Source organism: Perca flavescens, chromosome 8 (assembly GCF_004354835.1).
Source record: "Perca flavescens isolate YP-PL-M2 chromosome 8, PFLA_1.0, whole genome shotgun sequence".
In the NCBI taxonomy this organism is placed as follows: domain Eukaryota; kingdom Metazoa; phylum Chordata; class Actinopteri; order Perciformes; family Percidae; genus Perca; species Perca flavescens.
In genome coordinates, this window is record NC_041338.1 from 7,273,260 (window position 1) to 7,299,239 (window position 25,980).

Below are 25,980 nucleotides of genomic sequence, written 5' to 3' on the forward strand. Positions count from 1 at the left end.
TGTTTTCCCAATTCTCCAGTGGTCCTCTGACTTTCTTTGTTTTAACATGGTATATATTCTATAATGTGTGTAACATAGATGGGGGAGGAAACAATACTTTGACCAATGGCTATCATCCTTTTGGAACCAAGCCAACAAGGGCATCCCTAATTCTTTCCAGATGTTTCCAGAGAAGTGTCCAGCGAATGTAGGCTAAAGTTCATACGAGTTTCTTTGTTACCAAAAATAAAATGTCCGTTATAAATCCAGATACTACAATAGCACCGAATAGCAAAAGACACATACAATAGTCAATATTAGTCAAATGCCATGGACATTTCCAGCTATTACAAGTGGCATATTGACATTCTCAAAACACTTCTTTCTTCTGCCCACTACCTCAAGTTATAACCTATCCACACATACTTGACCAGTTTACCATCTGCACCAAAACATTTTTAACCTCAAAGCAATCCCATTCACCAATGCTATAATTGGGAGGCTGGACATGTTTTTAGTCTGCAGATTTCAGATGAAGGTACTAGATCTTGACGATGAGGTGGCTGACGAGCCTCTGGAGGTCCTGGGTTCTGTGCTGGGCGGTCCTCAGCACCTCCTCATGGTTTGCCTTCTCAACGCTGTCATAATCCGTCACAACGTTGTTGGTGATGAGGGAGAGACCCAAGACACGCAAGCCACAGTGACGAGCCACAACCACCTCTGGCACTGTACTCATACCTAGACAGAGCGGAGAAATCTGTTTCAGGTGCACTGACTTAATCCCGGGTATAATAATGATATATGCGTAAATATATAACAGAGATAACGTTTCACTGCCAGCAAAATATACAAAACAACATACTATTTCAAGCATGTACCTAAATTAATCGAATAAAAGAACATGCTTTGTATTTGAACACCACCTTCGAAAAAAGATAGAAAAGTAAGTCTAAATGAATCGTGGAAATAGAACAAGAGGTTTTAGCAGTGGAAAATTACATTCATTTTGAAAGATATGTTTGCTGAGTATGTTGTTTTGTTGGTTTTCTTGCTTGTACTGAAATGTACATGTTTTTATTTATTTATTTTTAACATGTTCAAAATAAATATCAATGTATGTTGTTATTGGAAAAATGAATTCATATTCATTTAAATATCCCTACTACGCTGTTGTAGATGTAGATGTAGAGGCTGTCCCACCACACATCAGTATCTATTTAAGTGAGCACGAGAGAGCTTTACTGACCCACAGCATCCGCTCCCAGCATCTGCAGTGCTCTGCACTCTGCAATGGTCTCATATGACGGCCCAGCCAGCATGCAGTAAACCCCTTCTTGCAGGAAGCCGTCGCAGCACTGCTCCTTTGCCGTTTGCTTGGCCAGAGCCCTCAGCTCACGGTCGTAGGCATCCGACATGCAAGGAAAACGCACTCCAAACCTGGAGAGGTAAAAAATGAAGGAACGAATGGGACATAAGATACAAATGCACAAACTTTCCCTTTCATAGTCCTGCCTTTGTGTTAGTGCTGTACCTGTCATCATTGTGTCCACAAAGCGGGTTCTGCCCTGCAAAGCCTGGCATGTTGATGTGATCCTTTAGGAGCATGATGTCTCCCAAATTGTAGCTGCCGTTGAGTCCCCCCGCCGCATTTGTCACAATCAGAGTTTCCACGCCCAGCAGGAAGAAGACTCGCACCGGGTACGTCACCTGGAGTGACAAACATGCTATGCTTCAGAGATAGATACTGATGTTGTTTTTATTGCTTTGACGTATATCAGAGTATCACAAATGGGAGTTACAAGATAGGGGTTACCTGAGAACAACAGAGGAGAAAATGCATCATATGAGAAGCCAATAATTTAAAAGTGACAGCTTCTGTCAGTAGACACTAGGATTCCTCTTCCACTACTGTGGGTCCTTGTTGAACTGTGCATAAACAGTCGGGTTCTGTACTAACCTTTATAGGGCAGCTGATGGCCCATAAATGACTGTTGTTACTTCTCACTGCAGCGTTTGGAAATTGCTTTTTCTATTTCCCATTTCTCTACAGCTTGAATTGCCTGCAAAAGTGTTTTGCTAGTTAGTTCAGCGATGTTTTCCCTGGTCTCTTGATAAGGTCAGTGCTGTCATTTTGCAACATTGGCCCGTTTGATGAGAGATTTTCATATTATAATGGTGGATTGTGTTGTAAGTTGACTTGTGGCTTGAAATGTAAGCACAGTAAGCTGCATATGTAATAGCAGGACTGTCCGTACTAGTACTTACACTGTAGTATGGAGCTGTTAATAAAGAGTTGACTTTATTAACCCTTGTGTTGTCCTCCAGTCTACCGTGCAGCTTTTTGTTTTTCTGGGTCAAAATTTAAAATTAAAACTTTTTTATCAACGTTTTGGTCTTCTTTTTCCACACTTCTGTCGCTTTTCCCGATGTTTTTGAAGCCTTTTCCCAAGTTTTTTGTCATTTTTACGATGTTTTTGTGAATTCTTTCAACACTTTTTGGGATGTTTTTGTTGTTGTTTTCCCCCATGTTTTTAAAGCTTTGTCACTTTTTTCAATGTTCTTTAATTATAATAATAATTCCAATGCTATAAAATTAAATAAAACACCCAAATTCAATGAAAGTCATGAACTGATCATTTACTTTACATCCAAGTTATTTCTTTTGACAATTTGGTTAAAAAGAAACCTACATTTCTGATGTTTTCAAGAATGTTTTGAATTGTTTGGCTTCTGATCTTCTAAATATTGTAAATACATCTCTGCTCTCAGGTATCTTCCCACAGGCCCTGAAAACTGCAGTCATCAAGCCACTACTAAAAAAGAACAATCTAGACACGACACTAATGAGCAACTATAGGCCAATATCAAACCTCCCATTTTTAAGTAAAATCATAGAAAAAGCGGTTTTTCAACAACTCAACCTTTTCATATCGCTAAACAACAGTTTTGATGCCTTCCAGTCAGGTTTTCGACCACACCACAGCACCGAGACGGCTCTTGTTAAAGTCTTTAATGACATCCACTTAAACACAGATAGTGGCAAAATTTCAGTCTTAGTATTACTTGATCTCAGTGCTGCATTTGATACGGTAGACCATGACATATTGCTTGACCGATTGGAAAACTGGGTTGGTCTTTCAGGCTCAGTACTAAAGTGGTTTGAATCCTATTTAAAGAATAGGCACTACTTTGTGTCTATAGGTAATTATACATCTGAGCATACAAATATGACGTGCAGAGTTCCCCAAGGCTCAGTTCTGGGGCCTCTTCTGTTCAACATCTACATACTTCCACTGGCTCAGATTATGGAAAACAACCAAATAAGTTACCATAGTTATGCGGATGACACACAAATTTACATAACCTTATCGCCAGGGAACTATAGCCCAATACAACAATTAAATATGTGCATTGAACAGATTAATGATTGGATGTGCCAGAACTTTCTTAAATTAAATGAAGAAAAAACAGAGGTGGTTGTTTTTGGAGCAAAAGAGGAACGATTGAAAGTCAGCGCTCAGCTTCAAACGACAATGTTAAAAACAACAGACAAAGCAAGAAATCTTGGTGTAGTCATGGACTCAGACCTAAATTTTAAAAGCCACATTAACATAATTAAAAAATCAGCCTATTATCACCTTAAAAATATATCAAGGGTTAAAGGCCTTATGTCTCAGCATGATCTGGAAAAACTTGTACATGCTTTTATCTTCAGTAGACTTGACTACTGTAACGGTGTCTTTACAGGTCTCCCTAAAAAATCAATCAGACAGCTGCAGCTGATTCAGAACACTGTTGCTCGAGTCCTCACTAAAACCAAGAAAGTGGATCACATCACTCCAGTACTGAAGTCTCTACACTGGCTTCCAGTGCCTCAAAGAATTGATTTCAAAATACTTTTACTGGTTTATAAATCACTTAACGGTTTAGGGACAAAATACATTTCTGATCTGCTACTACACTATGACCCACCCAGACCTCTCAGGTCGTCTGGGACAGGTCTACTTGTTGTCCCCAGAGTCAGAACTAAACAGGGGGAAGCAGCGTTCAGTTTTTCTGCTCCACATATCTGGAACAAACTCCCAGAAACCTGTAGGTCCGCTGCAACTCTCAGTTCTTTTAAATCTAAGCTAAAGACCTATCTTTTTGATGTTGCTTTTCTTTAAATAATCTATTTTATTAACTTTAATTTCTTATACTGCACTGTAACTTTTATTCTTATACTGCACTATCAATTTTATTCTTGTCTTTTAATGTTTTTAATTTGTTTATTATTGTTTTTTAATTGTTTTCTAACTGCTCTTTAATGTTTTATGTAAAGCACTTTGAATTGCCCTGTTGCTGAAATGTGCTATATAAATAAAGCTGCCTTGCCTTGCCTTGCCTTACATTTCTGATATTATAACAGGAGGGTTAAATTATTTGCCAAAAGGCTCTTGGGTGGCAATACATTTTTGCCTGAGTTAGGCTAGTTTTAAGTCAATGATTATTCATGTCACCTGATGAGGGAGAACATAAGTCAAACAGAATGCTAACGCCAGAGTGCTGACATGCCTACAATGTCATTCTTACATGTTCATGTCTAGCATTTACATTTAGTTGTAGGCCTAATGTTTACCATGTTAACCATCTTAGTTTAGTGTGTTAGCATGCTAACACTTGTTATTTAGCACTTACTACAAAGTACAGCTGGGAATGATCGTTTTGTTATTAGTTTTGCAGGATATGTGGCCATAGAGTTGGATAAATTGGATAAATTAAAATTCCAGACAGACTGGCATTACTATCCACAGCTACACTGCTAGTGTGGCTAATACCATCTGGTTCTCATGTCATCTGATTAGTTAAGTATTTTGTTCAGCTTGCCAATAAAGCATATTTGTAATTGTATATGTTGTTTTGTCTTGGTAAATGTACCTTAGTATGTTTGGGTGGAAGCTTTTTGAGTTCAACTCAGTTTATGGTGATTCAATTCGAGTCATTTCATACATTATATCCCTGTCTAAAGTCCCAACTGGATACAGGACGGTCATAATGCATCTGCCTTTCTACTACTGTAAGTACAAAACTGAATTTTATGATTCAGTTGGGTTATATAGATCATTTTAAGTGGAGAGGTCACATCCCAGTTGGTAATAAAATAAACGAAACCAGGATACAGTGTGTCTCCAGAGGTCATAAACCAGTCCCATATTGTCACTGTGACACACTGGCTGGTTTTCCTACTTTTATCACGATTCTGCAGCTGATCATTCAAGACACAAAGTAAATTGTTAGCCAAAGTTGTGAGTTATATTAAGTGTCTCTGAAAATAGTTTTCTTGTATGTAAAACCATTATGAAAGAAAGTCAGGTTTGAGTTGTTGAGTAGTTACATTTTCAAAACAAAGTTTGATATAAGCACTGGTTACAATTGCTGTATCTACACTTATCACTAGGCCAATGTTCCAATTTGAATTTTGAATAAAGAGATGTGGCACAAAATGAACTGTGTGTCTTGTAGAGAGGCTCCCTCCATGACAAGAAAAACAAAGTGTTTGTCCATGGTTTAAAGATTAGGCCCACACCTGCAGAAGCTGTCAATGTTTTTCTCAAAGCGGTCGACAGACTCAGAGTTTGAACTGGCAGCGTTTGTTCAGTTATCCTGTATGCTATACAGTGTATAGTGTATCATTCACATCAGCAAGGTTTCAAAATGCTGAAGCAAGTTGCCTTGTGACAGAAACTGAGACACGAAGCTGCTCACACGGCAACTTAGAGTAGTAACAAGTGGAAATGTCTGCGTCTCTGCACCAAATAGTGTTCACATAGATATCATTCAAAATTAATTTGAATAATTATTGAATCAATGTCATTTCGAAGTCAACAAGTCCAATATACAAACCATGTCATTCTGAGATACAGAACACACATTATTATGTTTTTAGCCATGCTAGCGGCAGGGATGGCAATAGTGGTCGGTCCACCACTTGGATGAATAATAATAATAATAATAATAAGTAATAGGGCTTTTAAATCGCCATCGCAATATCACCTTGCGCAGTAAAAACATCGCGGAAGACACTAAGGGATTTTTCGAGTTAGTTAAAAGTATCAGTATCGGGCGCCCAGTTAGCTCAGTTGGTAGAGCGGGCGCCCTTTGCTGCATGTCATTCCCCCTCTCTCTCCCCTTTCATGTCTCCTACTGTCCTATCAAAATAAAGGCTGAAAATGCCCAATATATTGGTGCCTTTTGTGTTCAGTTCAATGTTCACTTTGTTTAATAAAAGAATGTTGGAAATAATTTCCTTTCATTTATTTTTTTTTTATTCAAAAAACTTCAATTCAAAATTTGTTGTATTTTAGCAGTATACTAAAAGCAGAAGAAAGGCAGAACTTACACAGTTTAATACCTGTTTACTTATCGCAAGTAATATCGTTATCACAATATTCATCAATGTTACTGCATATTTTACTCACATCGTGCAGCCCTTATACAGTAGGTAATAGGTAAGGGATAATGTAGAGCGTGCCGCTCATTATTGCGAATTACAACCCAGATAGGGTAATGCAGAACCCTTGCACAAAGCGGAGGGTCCTGCATCAGCCTGAAGACTTATCACAGTTTATTACACGGCAACTCATACAGAGGTTACCACGTGCGACCGGACGGGACGGCTAACTTTACTGCTGATGAGCACCACTCTCCGGTGGAAGCCAGGTCGCCACTGTGAGGGAGCTAACCATGAAGTTAACTAATGCTGTGTTTGCACTGTTGCTATTTGCTCTGTTAGCGCTTCCTGTTTCCTTCACCCTCTCTTTCCTTATGCGTTATGAGCTCCGCAAGAGCCCAAATGTTGATTTAAAAAATATTTTATTGATTTAATAATGGTCTGCCAGAGTCTATGATGAGAACTTTGTCCATGGAAATGGTCTGTTATACTTAGAAACGGTCTGTTATCTAGAAATAACAGATCGTAGAATGCCGCGATTGGCCAATCAGAATTGAGTAATTAACAAAGGCTCTGTAATAACAAAAATGGTGACCCCTTATCTTTTCCTCTGGCACTATCATCAGGTCAAGATTTCAATTTGTCCAATACTTTGGAATAAATACCATCAAAACTAATGACACCCCCTTCAGCCTCAGCTTTACTCTGTGTTTAGTGCTAGGTAGCATATTTACAGAAGACGGTGAACCTGAAACATCAGCATGTCAGCGTTTTCACTGTGAGCATGTTAGCATGCTGACCTTAGCATCATAACTACTGTACAGCATCACACAACTAATAGTATGATAGTCGACTTTTAAGCTTGTTTTATTTAAACACGTTAAAGTTGTTTACGAGCAGTATTTCATAAACTACTACTTCATATTAATTTGTACTGTAGCTTACAGTGTGTATGTTGTAGCCCTCGTAGAAGTGGAATCTCCCCTGCATGCAGACACACTCACGGCCCTGCAGCCTCCCGAACACCAGCTGACCGACATGGCCCGGCACTGCACAGCACATATACAGTATGAGCAGCTGCTAGTATGCTTATGTACAGTTTCCAAACACTTTTTAAATTTTTTTTTAAGGTTTTAAATAAAAAGCAATTTGTCAGAGACAACTTACCAGTGCTGGTGGGAAAACGTGGAATATCCTTATACGGGAACGCAGTCTTGTCATCCAGCAGGTCAGCCAGACCGCCCAGGCCTGAACCACAGATGATGGCTACTTTAGGACGCTGCTCCGTGTGGGCCAGTAGCCAGTCTGCTGTCTCCTTATACTCTTCATAACTGAAATTGAAAATAATGGAAAGAGTATTGGTTAATGTTAAATACTAGAACATGGGATGCGATGGGATCACACCAGACGCGACACCAAATCGGGCCAAGGGCGTAAGGTGTGGGGGTGGGGGCCTTCCCTACTTCCTACCCCCATACCTTACTCGGACAACAGCCATTTTTGAACTTGGCCTTCATTTTGATTATCATTTAAATGTCCACTACACACCGGTAAAATGTTGATTTCGTCAGGCCAGGTGCGTAAATTGGGCATGGCAAGGCTGTTGTTCAGACTGCACTAGTCTCGCATTGCCAGACCTTCTTCCACAGCGCTGCGGAAGAGGGTCTGTATAATCACACAGCATTCCGGGATGGGATAGAAACGTGCTCTGGTTCATTGGCATTTCTTTAAACCAATTACAATTGTCCTGGGCAGTGCTAGGCGCTGTGCCGAGCAACGGCGCCTCCGCGAAATAGCCTCGGGAAGGAACTTGTTTTGGTGGAACACGTGTACGTACAAAGGTTGTTTTAGTCGTGCGACAGAAAACTCAGATTGGACAGGATAGCCTAGCTAGCTGTCTGGATTTACCCTGCAGAGATCTGAGAAAAGGTTAACCATAGTCCTCATAAGTCGACCTGAGTTTAAAATGTCAATACAAAGAAAGCCCAAGGTAACGGATATCCGGCCTAAATGAGTGAAATCCGGTAGATTTTCTGTTGGCAACAGAGCAATGCCGGAAGTGGAACGTCATCGATATAGACTAGGAATGCACCCATTTTCAAACTCTGCCTTCATTTTGATCTTAATTATACACCTGTAAAGTTGAAAGGCTATCACAGTGACAAAGTCTGGCCGCAGACATATAAAAACCTAGCAAAGTATTAAAAACGGCCTCTTTGGAAATTCCCACTGCAATAGTTGTCTCCAGGACCACATTTTGCAATGATGACACACACATGCACACGCACACACAAAACACACACACACACACACACACACACACACACACACGCTATAAACCTTTTTCTCCTTCTCAAACAGGACTATAAACTACAAATTGTAGCTAATTAAGGGGAACATAAAGCGCTGTCTCTTTCAACAATAGTATGAGTTATGGAAAAGTAAAGTCGTTTTTTCATTTCATTTTTTTGGGTGTGTAAAACAGCAGGGGAAATAAATGAATACAGTAAGCAATTGTACTGAAATAAATATGCAATATATTGTATGTGGAAGACATAAAAAAGAACAACACACAAAACTGAGAAAACTAGGGAAAGTCTTTGCTGAAATCACAATGTTAATGGACAGCAAACATTCACTTGTTCACACCTACATGAATGCCAATTCTACAGTACAACATGTTCAACTGATTGCTTTTTCTAACCTTTAGGCAAAATAGAAAACCTTGCTGACAAGAAAAGTCAGTTTAGTTCAGCATACTGTAGTTGTTTTGCATTGTTTTAATGTCACAAAAGGTTTAACATAACCCTTCCTTTTGGAATATTATACCGCAGGATTTCTTTGTCATGATGACAAATGAACTTTATGAGACTCACGCCAAGCTATTGCCCATTGTCATGATACAATTATATAATATTCTGTAACACCCATGTTAAATAATAGTTAAATGATCAGCTGTAGGGGAAGAAACTCTGAAATGCATAATAAAAAAAAAAAAAGAATAAATACCACATTGTGCCACACAATTTTTCAAGTGTACAAGCGAGATTATTATCCACAATCCGGATGCTGATTTCACTGGAAATGCCTTGAGGTACTACATTATACAAAGTCTGAAACAGACTGTAATTCTGGTTATAAATCTGGTGGTAAAGCTATAACCTTGTTAATGTTCCCTCTATGCCTCAAGCTTTGTTATTAAAAAGCAATGACACTTCAGGCTGCAGCCTTTACCAGACCAATCTGCAGCAGGAGAGAGCCTGATGATTTTGAGCCCATTTTAGAGCTGCAATCGAAGACGAAAGCTACCAGACTAGCCTTGGGTGTTCAATCCAAGGCTAGTCAATATGATTGGCCCTCCTTGGTGCACCCCCAATCTATCGGGCTAGGTGCTGTCAATCTGACCATTTTGATTTCCATTGGATCAGAGTCATTTTGCTGCCTGTTCTGCCAATCGCTGCCTTTACATTTAGTAAATGGATGTATACTTTAAACACACATTGTATGGCAACTGAGTACTTTGTTGAAATTTTGAGTCCAGTTTAAAACTAGAAACATATTCTAACATAAACTCACTGTAGAGCACTTGTTGCTGTAATACATTTATAGTGTATTGCACTTTATTTCTGTTCTGTTTCCTATTATCTGAAAAGTGTGTACTGCAAGGTTTTCTGTGTTGAAATTTGAGGCAAGGTTATTGTAAGTGTATATTGCACTTTATTTTTATACGGTTCTGTGAAAAACAAATCTTCCCAGCCCTTGACACATGACTTATTAATGTTTCCATGATTACTTTCCAAATGTAAAGCCCATAGAAAATGTGTATACTATTTGGATACACAATTTGTTGAAAATAAAATGAAACATGAAATTAATAATGAATGTGATGTGTTTTATTTAGCAAATTTACATTGTGTATCCAATATTTCCTATATTTCTAAGCATATTTCTATGCCGTATTCTGATCAGTATCAATATCAGATCATAACTCAGCCCTAGAAGTAGGGGTGCAAGATATATCGACTCAATATCGTTATTGCAATATCACGTTGTGCAATATTATATCAAGGGGTGCAAGATATATTGACTCAGTATCGTTATCGCAATATATCGAAAGTGTTGCAATAAGTATGCAATATTTAGTTTGTTTTGTGGAGCGCTGCGTCCCGTCCGTTGGATGTGTGGCTTAGTTGTGTTTGATTTAGAGCTCGCTTGAAACGCTATAATCATCATGTTTCATTGGCCAGTGGCGTGCCACTTGCACATGTCAGTGCAGGTCAGCGCACGGGTCCACTACGTGACAAACCCTATGGAGCGTACCATGTGACGTGTGTGCATATTTCAACAGGGTGACAGTGTAAGTGAAGAAATAGATAGAGACAACTAAACTGAACGAATCAGAGAAGAGAAAGAAAAGTTGTGTAATGTTCTCTTTATTTATGTTTATTATTTATGTATTTATTTATTCATGTTGGACCAGTCCAATATGACAGTCAGTTGAAATAAACCCTGTGTTGTAACAAAACTTGTTTAATTTGTTATGAATCTATTTTAATGCGTTTTCCCTGTAACTTTTGTAATTTTGCATATGTTTAAAAAATATCTAAATTAATATCGATATCGCAATATTCATAATCGATACCACAATATCACATTTTGTCAATATCGTGCAACCCCACCTAGAAGACATGTTGGTACCTGGGCCAGGGTAAAGTCAAAGTGGTGAACGTGAATAATTCTCCAACGACCAACTATCTGTGTGGTTACTGGGTGAGTCATTACATTTTTTTCAAGACAAACATTAAGCGGAAGTGTATTTCTGTATTCTCTAAAATCTGTGGAAGAATTATCATGACACCCTACGGGTAATCAATTTATTCTACAGCACAGACAACTGTGACACAATTGTTTATGGCTGCCATTTTGGGCCTGTCAGCTGCACATGTTGCCCTTTAGGTTGTAATGGCGGCTTTGCACACACTTACACTCAGGCATAGATACAGGTGGCTGCTGTAACTTCTGCCAATCTGGTGGTGTGATTTATAAACAGATTCTCTGTTGGTGGCAGCATGAGGTGGGGAATGGATGAAAGCAATTCAAACTAATTTATTCATCCTGACAACTGAACTTTTTTTTTTGTTTTCATAAACCCAAGGAACTGAAACGTGGAGACGTCAGCAACGTAGCCTCCTCATAGAAATCTCTTATCCAACAAAAACATGATTCCATTTCACGTGTCTGTAATCCTGCTGTAATGATTGTTGCGAGTGTCACCAAAATGTTCTTATAAACAATGAGGATGCTAAAGGGGAAAACTAAATTATGTTCTAAATGTTTCCCGCTGCTTAATTTACTTATAGCCAATACACTGACCAGCTAACAACCAAGAAAGGTGTTTTTACAATGGACATTCTGGCTAAAGCTCCAACATCATCTTATCTCCCTTTCATTAAAGAGGAAAAATATAACATTTCAAATCTTTAAAGATTCAGTCTGTAACACCATCTTGTTATTTGTAGCCCCACGTACCTGCTGGCGTAGATTTAACGCAGAAAAAAATGTACTTACAACTGATTTTGACAATTTTTTTTGCTAAAGCTATCTTTTTAGCTAGTTTCTCTTTGTTCCACAACTGTGTTAGCATTTTATGATGTTTAATAGAAACGGTTTGTTTCTTGTACACTTAACACCATAATTCTACAAAATATATTTACCGAAAGATATATTAAAATTTAATTATTGTGAATCAATAGCCGTAACGCACACTGACCGCAAATTACTGAAGCTAAGTATTCGTGTACATCTAGGGATCAAAGTAGGACTGTGTGAATTACATTTATTCAAAAAACCTTACCCTAACTTTAATCGTACTTAGCGTAAAAATAAATAAATGATAACTTTAATTTTTCAAATGTCACCAAAACATGTCAAGTACTTAATGCAACTAATTAAACTAATGCCCAAGAGGTTTTTTTCACTGTTATTTAAGGAATTTGTTCTCCCACTGAAAACCATTCAATTCAGTGGGTTGAACATCAGTGAAAACTTTGTCATAGAATTTTAAATAGGCCTACTTTATATTCAGATTCATTGCATGTAGCCTATATGGCCCACCCATAAAATGTCATGCCTTCCAACCAAAAGGTATCAGGACAATTTTTGAATTATTTTAAGAACATGGAAATAGGAGTTATATTACAGTGGCGCCTGCTTGCCATTCTAACTTTCTCCTTGTAAGGAAGACTTTGAAATGGCTTTGCCAAAATCAGGTCAACAATATTAGCATTGTCTGCCATCTTGTGCAGTTTGCTAACTGGCTAGTTCACCCCTACAACACTAGCCTAGCCTACTGTATGAATGAAAAAACGATCTAGCAAAACGATATTAAATTTGAAATGTGGGAATTAGGTTAAACTGAAACAAGGAATGTGTTGTATAATTGTATAAAATGTATGATGAAAATTGGCTAGCAATTTGGCCGAGCAAATACCAAGAAATATTGAGCTCCGAGCTCGAATAGCTTCGGCGACTTTTTATAGTACAAAATCACTGTCAATCAAAAGGAGATGCAGTCTTTCGATATTTAATGAGTTGTGATTTTTTTTTTTTATATTTTTTTAATTTCCAAAAACAATTTTTTTGTAGGCCCTACTTGTATTTCCATATTTTTTCCCCCAGATGTTTTCTTTTATTAGTACTAGTGCCTATTTATTTATATATTTGTGATGTAATTTTTAACATATATCCTAGTTGTAGCCTCTGTCTTTATTTATTGCTTCTTCTTTCATTTTCTTCAAATAAAAAGGTAAAATAAACCCTGCATCAAATCTAATGATCAGGCAGGTTACACACAGACCTACCTTTTAAAAACACAGTTGCCTATGTATTATATAACAGCAGAGTAAGAAATTTAACTAAAGAGCAGGAAGTGAGCTCGTGGGCTCTAGTTCGCACGGGCCAGTGCGCGCGGAGCTGTCCGTGGTGCTGCCGGAACTTTGTATTTAGAGCAGAGAGTGGAGCGGGACGGCACCTTTTCTTTTATTTAGCAGACACAGCACTTTCGACCAGTTGGACCAGCCTGGGCTGTCGCTAAGCCCTTAGGCTGCAAGTGAACTAGAAACACAAGACTGGCCTGTTAAGTGAGCAGACAAAAGAAATGTTAATGAAAGAAATTCGAGTCGTGTATGCATATGTTCAGTAAGAGCAGACCTTGTAGTAGCCTACAACATGGGCATTTAGCCTGTAGCCTACCACCTGTGACACACGATTACGTCAGAGTGAGAGGTGTCATCCTGGGAGGAAAACTAATCCTCGGAATACACCGTTCATGTTACTGCAGCCTTGCTTTTCTAAACGATTATAAAAAATATCCCATACCAAGATGCGTCTTGCAAACGTGATTACACAGGCGTTACGCTCGCAACACCACTGGATAGCCCTTAACATAATTATGCTAGGGTAGCCTTGACAACTATATGAGGCTCACTTCACTCCGGTCCACCAACATTCAGCCTTATCTGCCTTACCTGCACTGACTGGAGGAGAATGCCGCTTCCATATCTGATGCTGAGAGGGACCAATCTACTGACAAGACGCTGTTTGCGTCGTGTTTGACAGACGCTTCCCGTGCTGAGTTCACGTTGGAGCGGCTGATGGAGATTCTGCTGCGGCGGACGGATTGGCGAAGGTCGTGCTGGGCGCCGACGTCACTGCGTACAGGGGGCGGGGCCTAAGATGACTGTCGGTCCCTTTGAAGAAGACTAAATCCAATTTTCTACCAGGCTGGGCAGCTCAGTGATCCGTTCACTGGCAGAGGCAGGGCTGGGAACAGAGGGAGAAACAATGAGTGGGCAACTAAAGGATAGAGAAACAGAAAGACGGGGGAAATTATCAACTCAGCAACAGCCTATCAACAAGCTAATGCTACAAGTTTGGTGAAACACATCAAATCCCAGAACTCACAATATGCCTGAAACATGCTGTACAAGTAGCCTAGTTTTTTCTCTCTCTCTCTCTCTCTCTCTCTCTCTCTCTCTCTCTCTCTCACACACACACACACACACACACACACATATACACACACACACACTGACACACAGGATGCACAACAATTCAAAGTGCTGACTCTTGGGTTAGAAGGAAAGAATGAAAGTGATAGCAGAGAAAGCACAAAAACTGAGTAGCTAACAGCAAGCCTAAGTCAATATGGTAAAATGAGACATCAAATAAAGTCTTTAAATATGTACAATAACCAGAGATGTAGTGTATGGTATAGTAAAACTATAATTGCCCAATATAACTTTATGATTTAAAACTTTGTGAAGTGAATGACTACGTCCAGGGCTGGAGGACAGAGTTCATGTCCTCAATATCTTTTCTTGGAATTTCTACTAGACTAGACTTATTGTTTTATTTTGTAGGTTACTGATGGCAGAATCTTTTAGACTCAGTATATTTACTTAAATCCAACTAGCTTTAGGTCAACCAAAAACTGAATAAAGAATAATGAATTTTGTTTTTGGCAATGTGGAGAAGGCTTTGAAATAGTTTGACCTTGATGTTAGGTGTAAATGTCATTACAGTAATATTCCATTCACTTACAATCAGTGGTAGGCTACTAATATGTACTAATACTAATGACTGATTAGAAGTTTCAGTCACTTATACAATAGGCCTATACTGCAAAAAAAGACATACCCAGATGGGGCCTGCGGGAAAAATGTATATTAGTGGTGATCAGGGTAAAGATTAGTAACCTCCATAAGATATCCATCCAAATATACGATATGTCATGAACACAATCAGCCAAGAGGGATAAATAAGTGGATTTTTGAATTTGAAGATTCAATTAGAAATTCCTGCTCTGTCACTGTGCTCACTGGGCTTTCAAATCCCTTTTGTAGTACTTATCTTTATAATGACCATCTTGAACACAGACACACACAGTGCTCAATTAGTGTTGGTTTTGTGTGTGTGTGTGTGTGTGTGTGTGTGTGTGTGTGTGTGTGTGAGTGTGTGTGTGGTGTGTGTGTGTTTGTGTGTAAGTAAAAGAGCTGGAGTGGGACAAGTTCATTGGATAAATATAAGCTGGGACATATGTACATATCTAATATGAATGATACATTTAATTTGTTCTGTTAATTATTTCCTCAACTGTGTCCATGGATTATTTAGGGATGTTAGATTAGCAGAAAGTAACTGTGTGCTAAATTTCACTAATTGTTAGCTTTTTCATAGTCTGTGTCAAATTGCTTTGAGCTGTGTTTAACTGTGTTTTCTCTTGCCGGATTAAGATTTGTGCACATTACTGTGTGCGTGCATCAAAACATCCACATCCACCTACACATCCACATACTGTTGTGGAATTGAGCGTGTGTTGATCGTGTGGCAATAAAAGGATAAATAAAGACCTGGATTCATGACTCACCAGTCTGTTATTACAGCGCTGTGGTAATAGTGTATAGTACTAATAGTAGTATACCATTGTGTATCCTTTTTTTTACGGTCCGCAATAAACCACATTTCATTTTCAGTGAAGCATGTGAAGAAAAGATTCTTCAATTTATCTCTGAAACACATTACATTTTAACAAGCGTTAAAATAGTACTTCTCAAAATAAACAAAATTTTAAATCATACATAAAGTATTCACAGAAATACATGTGAGTTTTATTTAAATCAAGCTTTTTTACCAATTGTGAGGTACAGGTATAGTATACATTTCCATTTGAAGTTACAGTATGCTACTTAATACACTAGCTACATTTGAGGGGGACGTTTTAAGCTTTTTACTTGGCCACATTTATTTGACAGCTTTATTTCTCAAAATAAGATTTTACATAGCCTGCACTACACAATATGATATATAGACAAACTTCAATTAGCTCGGTCTCAACTTGTATGCAATGGTGTATTTTTACATTGTGGTAGTCATATTAAATACTATTAAGCAAAAGCCTAAAGACAGGCTACCTAATTCACCAGTGTTTAAATCCCAGTTATTGGTTGATTGTTCTGTTAGTAATTTATTTTATTTATATTATAAGTTGGATTAGGCTCTTTTTTAAACGTTTCAAAGTCGCCTGCGCCCAGTGTAAGACACATGCGTGTTCTCATGAATCTTCAGAAAACGGTAGACCCTTTGTTCTTTCTTGATAAACAAACCAAACTGCAGTTAAACCATAGACAGTCTATGAGTTAAACAGACTTTGTTTTTTTTATTGACAATAAAACAACAACATACAAAACTCTCGTTGGGGAAAAGGACATATATACAAATAGTGTCTATGTACAAGAAAGAATTACCTGAGCAAAAGAAACAAAGAACAAAACAAAAACAAAAAGGGGGAGCTACTTTAAGATACACAAGTCAAAAGCAAAAAGGCTAAAGAAAATAAAATTAACATTTAGAGAGATTAATCAAAACAGTTGTTTCCTAGATATGTCACTACACATTTCACTTTTTCAGTGAGGAAAAGAACAGTTTAAAATAATTTATAAACCTAACAAAGGAAGGTTTAGAACATCTCCACTTACTGCAATGAATATGATATTTACCCATAAGAATAATCATATTGACTAATGAGTTAAACAGTCCCTATGGACTTGCCAGTTTGGGTGTTGCAGCCGCTAGCCAATCAGAAAACCTTTTGCTGGGAGGTCGTTGAGTGTGTTGCCAAGGCAACAAACTACAACAAATGTTTAAATCAGCCGTGTGTTCACATACAGAGGAGTGGTGGGTTAATACTTAAACTTAGCTATTTTATTTGAGCCTATTGCATATTTTTTTGTCAGTGCAACAAGACAACAGGTCTTATTGGTACGCTTTACGTTTACGTTCAGTGAGGGAAGAGAAGTGTTTAGCCAGCTTGAAAAGATTTTATATCCTAATGTTAATGTGACGTTATCTAGCTAACGTTAGCTACCGTTACTGTTGACATGGTGATTGGAAACATCGGCTAGCTAGCTAAGTATTTTCTAGCTAGAGAAAGCTAACAATAATGTCTAATGTTATGTATTTAAGTAACGTTAATTAACTTTACAGCTAATTTCGCCAGTTTCAAGTAACATTAAGCTTAAAGTCAATGTTCTCAAAATAAAGCTTTGAGGACTTGTTGCACGAACAGCTAAAACGTTAATGTTAAGTTAGGTAGCTAGCTAAAGTGAACTTACTAGCTAAGTTAACGTTACTAAGGGCCTACCTAAAACCAACGTCTTTGATAATTGCGTATTTAATATAAAACGGGCATTTAATTACTAAATGACACCTCTTCTCTTTTCTTTTCTTCTCTTTTCTCTTCTCGTCTCTTCTTTTCTTTTCTTTTTTTTCTTTTCTCTTCTCTTCTCTTTTCTTCTCTTCCATGCCCTTTTTTTTGCAGGTGAATGTGCTTTAAAACAATCAAAATGACAGCTGTTCCTTTGTTAAAGAGTAAAGTGCCTCTCAAGCCAAAAAGGGTGAGGATATCATGCTATGACAGCTTCTAACTTCACACGTTTAAAAAAGCTGCTTCAAATAACAGATTGTCCTAATCATTACCTTGGCTTCTTATAGGGAACACAAATCAATATCTGACTGCAGTGTTTTTTTGCAATGACCTCAGCTCAGTTATTTTAGGCATCTCCTTTCTCCTTGGCTGCGTGCTTGTGTCTGTACCAAGAGTAACGTTAGTTGACAAGAGTAGGAAGTACTTTCTATTGCTATACTTAAAAAAAAAAAAAATGTAAATATGATACAACAACATTTGTAAATAAAGCAGTAAAACCATTACACAGCACTCTGTCCAAAATTAAAGAATAGTGTTTACTTGAGCAACTTTGTTGATTCTGAATTATAGAGCCGAGCGTATTATGAATACACATCTAACTGGCAGCTATTGAATATTGCATATGCAATAACCCCCTCTGTTACATTATTAATTTAGATTTAAAGCTAAAATCTTTCTGACCTAACCTTGAAATAGGCTAAGTGCAGTTATATGTTTCTTTGCTTCTGGTGCACTGATAAAGAGGTGCCAGAGGATTGTGTGGAGAGGATATTAACCACAAAATGCTGCAGATAGACTGAATGGGGGACTGCTTACATTATTTGAGCACATGAAATCAATTCATGGCAATGTTCCTAATACAGGCGTATGCGCATATGTGTCATAGCTGATAGCTTTAAGGTGACAGTCTACAGCTCTTGTGCTTATTAATCTTTTTTTCTATCAGTGGTAACAGTCTTGTTTGACGTGGTGCCTCAACACTGCTGAATTCCTGTTAGAGTCAGGAAACTGTCTGGCTATCAGTGCAGTTAGCATAATAGCCTGTGCTGCTGTGTGTTTGCAGGTGACTCCATCTGTTTACACCCAGGAGATGTTACAGTCTACAATGGAGCGCCTGGCTAACAACGACGAGATGCACGAGTCCCGCATCCTGGAACTGCTTGACATGAGCAAGACTACTCATCACAAAGTATATGCCAGCCAATGTTGTGAAACCTCTATAGCTTTTTTTATGATAGAGCAACCAAAAATAATGTTTGCAGATGGCACATTGATAGTAAAAAGGTTACAATAGGCACTGTTTACTAGGATGATGAAACAGGTAAATGGGCCATTGTGTTATTTGAACTTGAAACATATACTAGAGGCTGGTCCAAAGCCATCAAAGAACACTGTGACTACGACAACAGCTTACGGAAAAAATATAAAAGTAAAACAGGAGTTTGCCTTTACCACTGCCATTGGCAGACAAGCCTCAGCTGCTGACTTTCATCTTTATGAGAATAAAACTCTGGGGAGTCCACTATTACATTTGAGACTCACAAAATACATTGAAGGCTACATTTGATATTGACAACCTGTCTCCTCACTACAAAAGACTTTCAGACCACAAAAATGTATAATAAGGTATATAAAACTGCTTTTATGAAATGTTCCCAGTGTCACTTATACTGTACTTATACTTGTATTGTACACACTTTAGCACCAGTTACCATACTTAGTTTAACAATTGGCTAAGTCAGATGTGAGATCCTATGGGCTGAACTAATATATAAATGAATAAATAGGCTATATCTAAATAAAATGTATGGATATGGCTGACTTATTGGAAGGGTAGATGAGACGAGGAAATGAAACACCAACATTCAAAGTTCTCATTATTTCACCATTAATCCCCTGCATACAGAGCAAGTGCTGTCTGCTAAGGTCATTTACATTGTACCAAAGCTGCTTTCCCTTAGTCAGCAGACACTAATTGATGGGCAAAGGGCAACCAATGTGACTGAATGCTCTTTACTTTTAAAGTCAGAGTCTAACAGAGAGCTTGGAGCAAAATGCCATCAAAAGTTTGTAAAATGTCTATGAAATTAATAAATGCCCCCTCATCATAATTAGGACCCACATTTTGTGTTGACTTGTCCAATATGCAAATGTAATCTGAGTGACCCCCACTGTGGGCCACTGCAGGTGATAAGGAGCAATGACCAGCAGGATATTTTTAGGTCATCCTGAAAGCCACAAAATTACACACTTTAATATACAGCATCACAGTATTATTTTCATTCTATGACTGGCAATGGTGCAATGATAGAGGATAAATTAAAATCAGTCAAGTTAACTTTAAGAGGGCAAATTTTCTCATACTTATAATAAAATCTTGGTTTAAGAAATAGTTCAATATTTAAAATATATTTAACGTACAGATAAAAGAGTGGTATTGATCTTCACATCTAATTCTTGGCAGAGAACACATAAGCTTTGAAAAACCTCATGAAAAAACACCTCATGAAAAATCAATAAGATTAATAACTGCATGTTATCAATGACTTCAAATAACCTGAATATCCGCTTGTTATAGGAGTGTACAGGGCTTTCCTTAAATAAATAATGCATTATCACAACCTTCATTTGCTTCCAAAACTCCAAATGCACATTATTATGCAAATTCAGCAAGTATGCCATGTATATATACATTAAGTTGGCAACAAATGTTTTTGAATCTGATAGAACCCAGGCATAATTAGTCAAAAGGAATTCATTGAGTGTTTGTAACATTGGTGTGTGTGACTTTAACAACATTAAGAAAAACAGTAATGTTTACAGGTACACAATGAAAGGGATGGCAATGGATACTGCATATGTTTTGTGTTTTGGGAAAGAGTTGGTGTATACTGTTTTTGTTTCAGTTGTCCTTAGTGGATATGGATCAGCCACTTTTCCAGCCCTACCCATCTGAGCTGGTTTTCCAGAACTTCACTCCTGCACAGACCTACACATTACCTCTCCGTCTCCACAACATTGACAAGGTGTGTGACTGAGTGATGACTGTGCAAAAAGTTACACAAACAACAGGGTCTGAGCTCATGTTTTAGTGAAGCTTATGGAACCATTAATGGAACCACAGAAATAGAAGGAGAAAAAGGTTTAGAGCGTGTGTGTGTGTGTGTGTGTGTGCGTGAGTGCGTGCGTGCGTGCGTGCGTGTTGTGTTGTGTTCAAGGGAAGCAGAATGATTGGAAAAGGTCATAGTGGATTGGAGGATATTTATAAATGCAATTTGAACAAGACACCGTCAAATAATTCTTGTGTGTGTACCTGGTTCTGTGTTTGTTGTAAAGTTGGTGTGATTTTTTTTCTCAAGGTTTCACGACAAGTTAAGCTGGAGCTGCAGGACTCTGAGTTTTTCCGTGTGGTCGGAACAGAGGGAACAGGTAGCAAGGTGGCACCAGGACTCTTTGCTACTTTCACTGTCTTCTTCACCCCGCAGGAGAACAAGGTACTGGAGAAAGAAGGGAGTTTGACTGCTCCATAGAATAATCATACACAGTAGGCTAGATTCAGAGAGCACAATGTTACAAATTACTACTGTAACAAGACTCGCTGCCACCAAGAGTTCTCTCTGGTCAAGTGATCAAGTTCCTTCCCGAGGCGATTTTGCAGAGGCGCCATTGCTTCGTACAGCGCTTTGCCAAGACAATTGTGATTGGTTTAAAGAAATGCCAATAAACCAGAGCACATTTTTTTTCCATTCCGTAATATGTGTTGACTAGCCGGACGTTACTCAGCAGCACTGTGGAGGAAGGTCTGGCAATGCGAGACTAGTAGAACAGGTTATTTTCATCAAATAATGATGAGATATATCAGATAAAATCGTATGTGAAATCAGTTTGACTAAAATGGCACACTTATTATTGGTAAAATGTCGTTAGGTTAGTGTCAGGATCCCACAGTCTTCCCATTCTTCATGCTAATTCCTCACGAAATTTGGTCCAGACATTCATCAACCCCAGAGGATGAACTGCAATAACTTCTATCCTCTGACTATTCATTTAGCAATCATCTAGATGGTATCATATACCATCAGGTCAAAGCTTTCATTTTTCTAACACTTATGACCAAATACTTGCAATACTAATGACGTTCCCATCAGCCCCAGGTGTACTTTGTGTTTAATGCTAATTAGCAAATGTTAGCATGCTAATATGCTCAACTAAGATGGTGAATAAGATAAAACATTATAGCTGCTAAACATAAATACTCTAGTATTGTCATTGTGAGCATGCTAATTATAGCATTTAGCTCAAAGCAATGCTGTGCCTAAGTACAGCCTCATTGCAGGCTTTGTGGCTGCTGTGCTAAGTGGTGTACACATTTTATATTAGAAAATACTAAAGACAATATAATAAATATAATATAATAGTATATTAGGTCTGAATGTGTATGTGCTTGCCCGTGTGTCTCCATCCGGGACTAACCTTGAGGACAGGCGGGTGGCTCAGCAGCATCGCCTAACAAATACTTCAGTAATATATATGGAGCTTGCATGTTTGACAAATTTTTTTCATTTTGTCCATCTAGGACTACCACCCCAGACTGGTTTGTGTGACAGAGAGGGAGCGGTTTGAGGTCCCAGTTCGAGCCATTGGGCCACGTGCCATTCTTGACTTTCGAGACAGTATCCTTTTACCCGTGTGTCCTGTGAAAGCCTCCACAGAGAGGACTCACCTAGTCCGCAACATAGGAAACAGTCTGGCCAAGTTCAAGCTAGAAACAAAGAGGTGAGAGTCAGTGCAATATGGGCTCATGTCTACTGTGTTTGAGTGATTTAACCTATTTTCTTCTGATACAGCAGACAGTTTCAATCTTAAATATTGTCAGTGTATAAACATTTAACATATACATTAATGCACTAACCCAGAATCACAAAAGAAAATACTAATACCACCCTGTAAAAATACTCGGTTACAAGAAAAAGTCCTGCATTGAAAATGTTACTTAAGTAAAAGTACGTAAGTATCATCAGGAAAATGTACTTAAAGTATTAAAAGTTAAAGGAAACAATTTTTGGGGGCATTTTAGGCCTTTAATTGACAGGACAGCTGAAGACATGAAAGGGGAGAGAGAGGGGGAATGACATGCAGCAAAGAGCCACAGGTCGGAATCGAACCTGGGCCTGCTGTGTCGAGGAGTAAACCTCTATATATGGGCACCCGCTCTACTAACTGAGCCATTTGGGTGCTCCAGTTAAAACAGTTCTGTCAATCAAGTGTTTAATTGGCTCATCATTTCAGCAGGACTTGTAAGCCAATATATTGTTGGGTAGTTTAATTTATTATAAAACATCATTTTTTTATAAACTACATATGCATTACATTATTACATTATTTTTTAAAGTAACTAGTCACTAAAGCTTTAATATTAATGTAGTGGAGTAAAAAGTACAATATTTACCCCTGAAATGTAGTGGAGTAGAAGTAGAAAGTCGCATGAAAAGAAAAGACTCGAGTAAAGTACAAGTACCTCAAATGTGTACTTAAGAACAGTTCTTGAGTAAATGTACTTAGTTACATTCCACCACTGATTGTGTAACTGTACTTGGTGATAGGCACACATTCAATTCACAGTTTATAAAACTACATTGAACTTTGGCTGTTATAAAACACCATGCTTTACATTCTGTTGTTTATTCCACCTGGTGAAATTCTTTTCTATTCTATTCTATTTAATTCTAGCCCTTTCTCAGTGACGCCCTCCTGTGGGACTCTGGATGTAGGCGAGAGCATGCAGGTGACTGTGGTTTTCAACCCCATGACCATAGGAGACCATAGCCAGGACCTGCTTCTGCACTACCACACTGGTGAGAAGAATTCAGGCCTCTGAAAACACACAACACTACAAAACTGTAAGCAAACTAGTGACAAATAACTAAAATAGGTTATGACCACAGCATCTGATAAAGCTAGTGTCAATCGTACAGTAGCATCATTTCTTGACTTCCCAGAGCTGTAGTGAAATATTCATAGCTGTCCCTATTAGCATTAGCAGAATGACATGGTTTCAGTGTGTTTCTCATCAGCTGCGTTATTTTTCTACCGAAGCATTCTGGTATAATAGAGAGGCGGTAAGTTTTCATGTGTTCCTCTCCTATGTGTCAGAATGTGTTTCTCAGTCCATCTGTCTATCCTCTTGTGAAACATTGTGTCACACAAATAGATTTCTAATAGATCTGACAATTAGCATTGTTAATGATCAACCACTTAACTGTTAAACGACAATAATAATTTTGACCGATTAATACTATCAGTTAAACAGTTAAAAATAAAAATATTATTAAAACTAAAATGAAAAAGTGATTAAAAATGTTTTGCATTGTAAAAGAAAAATAGGCAATACAATCTATGTTGTACCTGCTAGTTAACTTGCTAGTATAAACTTTGCAATAGCGAGTTGCGTTTTGAGCTTTTTTTTCTGCTAAACTCGTAGCTGGACTGTGCTCACAGCGGAGAGCTACTGTACGTGTGGTCTCGCAGCGCTGCGGAGGAAGGTCTGGCTAGTCCACACAGCATTCCGGGATGGCATTTCTTTAAACCAATCACAATCGTCTTGGGCAGCGCTAAGCCCCGGACACAATAACGGTGCCTCTGCAAAATAGATTCGGGAAGGAACTTGTTTTGGTGGAACATGTGTACGTTCCAAGGTTGTTTTAGACATGAAATAGAAAATTCAGATTGGACAGATAGTCTAGCTAGCTGTCTGGATTTACCCTGCAGAGATCTGAGGAGAAGTTAACCATAGTCCTCATAAATCCACCAGAGTTTAGAACGGCAACACAAAGAAAGAGGAAGGTGACGGACATCCAGTCAAAATTTCCGGATGTGAAACGTTGTCAATATAGACTACTGTACGTGACGCATGCATCTATATCGATGAGGACTTGCGGGTTAAATTGTCCGTCCTACCCAGAGTATGCCAGGCAGACACGCAGCTGACAACCTCACAGGTGGATGTGGAGGAGACAAGCTCGCCTCAGGCATATGCTCTGCGCATAGCTGCGAACAACTGTTTCTAGGAAAGTGGCTGCATGTGTCTACGACAATGCATGCAACATCTTGGCTGCGTGACTGGCACAAGTCCTCAGCTGTCCGCAGATGTGGAGCAGGAAAGGTATGTCAGAGTGTCCATGATGGGAGAACTTGGACTAAGTTGTTTGCTTGTCGGCTAATGGTCAATGATCAGTTTATCAAGGGTCGGCTATCGGTCAGAAACAAAGTATCTAAATTAGCATCCCTACTATTAATGTAATTTTTTCTTTTGTAACACACATATGCACACACAACATAAACCCATGCAGTGAAACTTCACTATGAACACATTGCATATGTGTGTCTTTGTCACATATGCAGCTCTTATCAGTGTTTTCCATTGGCTCCACAGACCTATCTGTAGCAGCCAGGCAGAAAAGATTCCCCAACCTTGTCCAATTAACTGTTCATTGTCTCTTTCTAATTGTCTTTTTTTTTTTTTTTTTGCTGCTACATTTGAACCCATACGTTGTGCGTACGACTGTATTTGCTCGTATGAATATAGCTAGTTTTTGGATTCAGAAGGATCCTTTAACCTTGGATGTCGCAGATGAGTAGATACTAACGAGGTACTTTGGAGTTTGTGTTGGTCAAAGGTGACATAAGTAATGGTAATGAGAGGAGAATCTTTCAAACATTCTTAGGGAATTGGGCTGTAAACATGGTGGGGATTTAGCCCATGATGGCTGTGGTGTATTGTACTTACTGCTCAGTCCATTTTCTCGTTATCGCTCATTTCCTCCGCTCTGATTTCTTTTTAAATCACATCTTAATGGGCTTAGCATACACCAATCTACCACTACTGTGTGTCTGTTTGTCTGGTTGTCTCTACATAGTACAGTGTTTGATTTGAAAATTGAGTAGCCTGGCTCCACCTTTTGCAAATTACTATTTAAAGCTTGATTAAAGCACACAAAAACAGATTACTAGCACTGCTTATACACCATTGTGACTGACTGTACGTATAATACCAGCATAGGTCACTCTTGTAATCAAAAATTCGCACTATTACAGATGTAGCTCTTTTTAGGTCCAAACTCAAAACTTATCTGTTTAGTCTGGCTTTTAATACATAGCAGTGGTGTGACAATTTCATTTTTTGGTTTCTTTGTAACCTTTTCTGGTTTCACTGTTTACCATTACTTATGTTCATTCTTTCTATTGTATGATATGTGTTTCTGATGTTAAGCACTTTGGATACCTGCTGGTTGTTGTAAAGTGCTATATA

The 25,980-nt window shown here is 38.3% G+C and overlaps 2 protein-coding genes across 2 annotated transcripts in view; one reads left to right on the top strand and one right to left on the bottom strand.

Moving 5' to 3' along the window:
- Window positions 1-98: 98 nt before the first annotated feature.
- pnp6 (purine nucleoside phosphorylase 6) lies at window positions 99-14,087 on the bottom strand. Its single transcript, XM_028586002.1, has 6 exons — window positions 13,936-14,087; window positions 7,577-7,740; window positions 7,355-7,458; window positions 1,511-1,686; window positions 1,226-1,416; window positions 99-717 (listed from the first exon to the last, which is right to left on the bottom strand). The coding sequence occupies exons 1-6, from the start codon at window positions 13,965-13,967 to the stop codon at window positions 521-523; spliced, it is 864 nt and encodes a 287-aa protein (XP_028441803.1). The 5' UTR covers window positions 13,968-14,087; the 3' UTR covers window positions 99-520.
- Window positions 14,088-17,078: 2,991 nt separating this feature from the next.
- hydin (HYDIN axonemal central pair apparatus protein) overlaps window positions 17,079-25,980 on the top strand; it is a 109,125-nt gene continuing 100,223 nt past the window's right edge. The window contains exons 1-7 of the mRNA XM_028584433.1: window positions 17,079-17,143; window positions 17,787-17,862; window positions 18,736-18,861; window positions 20,579-20,698; window positions 21,032-21,166; window positions 22,249-22,448; window positions 23,403-23,527. Coding sequence (XP_028440234.1) covers window positions 17,791-17,862; window positions 18,736-18,861; window positions 20,579-20,698; window positions 21,032-21,166; window positions 22,249-22,448; window positions 23,403-23,527 — 778 coding nt within the window. The 5' untranslated portion in view covers window positions 17,079-17,143; window positions 17,787-17,790. The remainder of the gene's footprint in view (window positions 17,144-17,786; window positions 17,863-18,735; window positions 18,862-20,578; window positions 20,699-21,031; window positions 21,167-22,248; window positions 22,449-23,402; window positions 23,528-25,980) is intronic.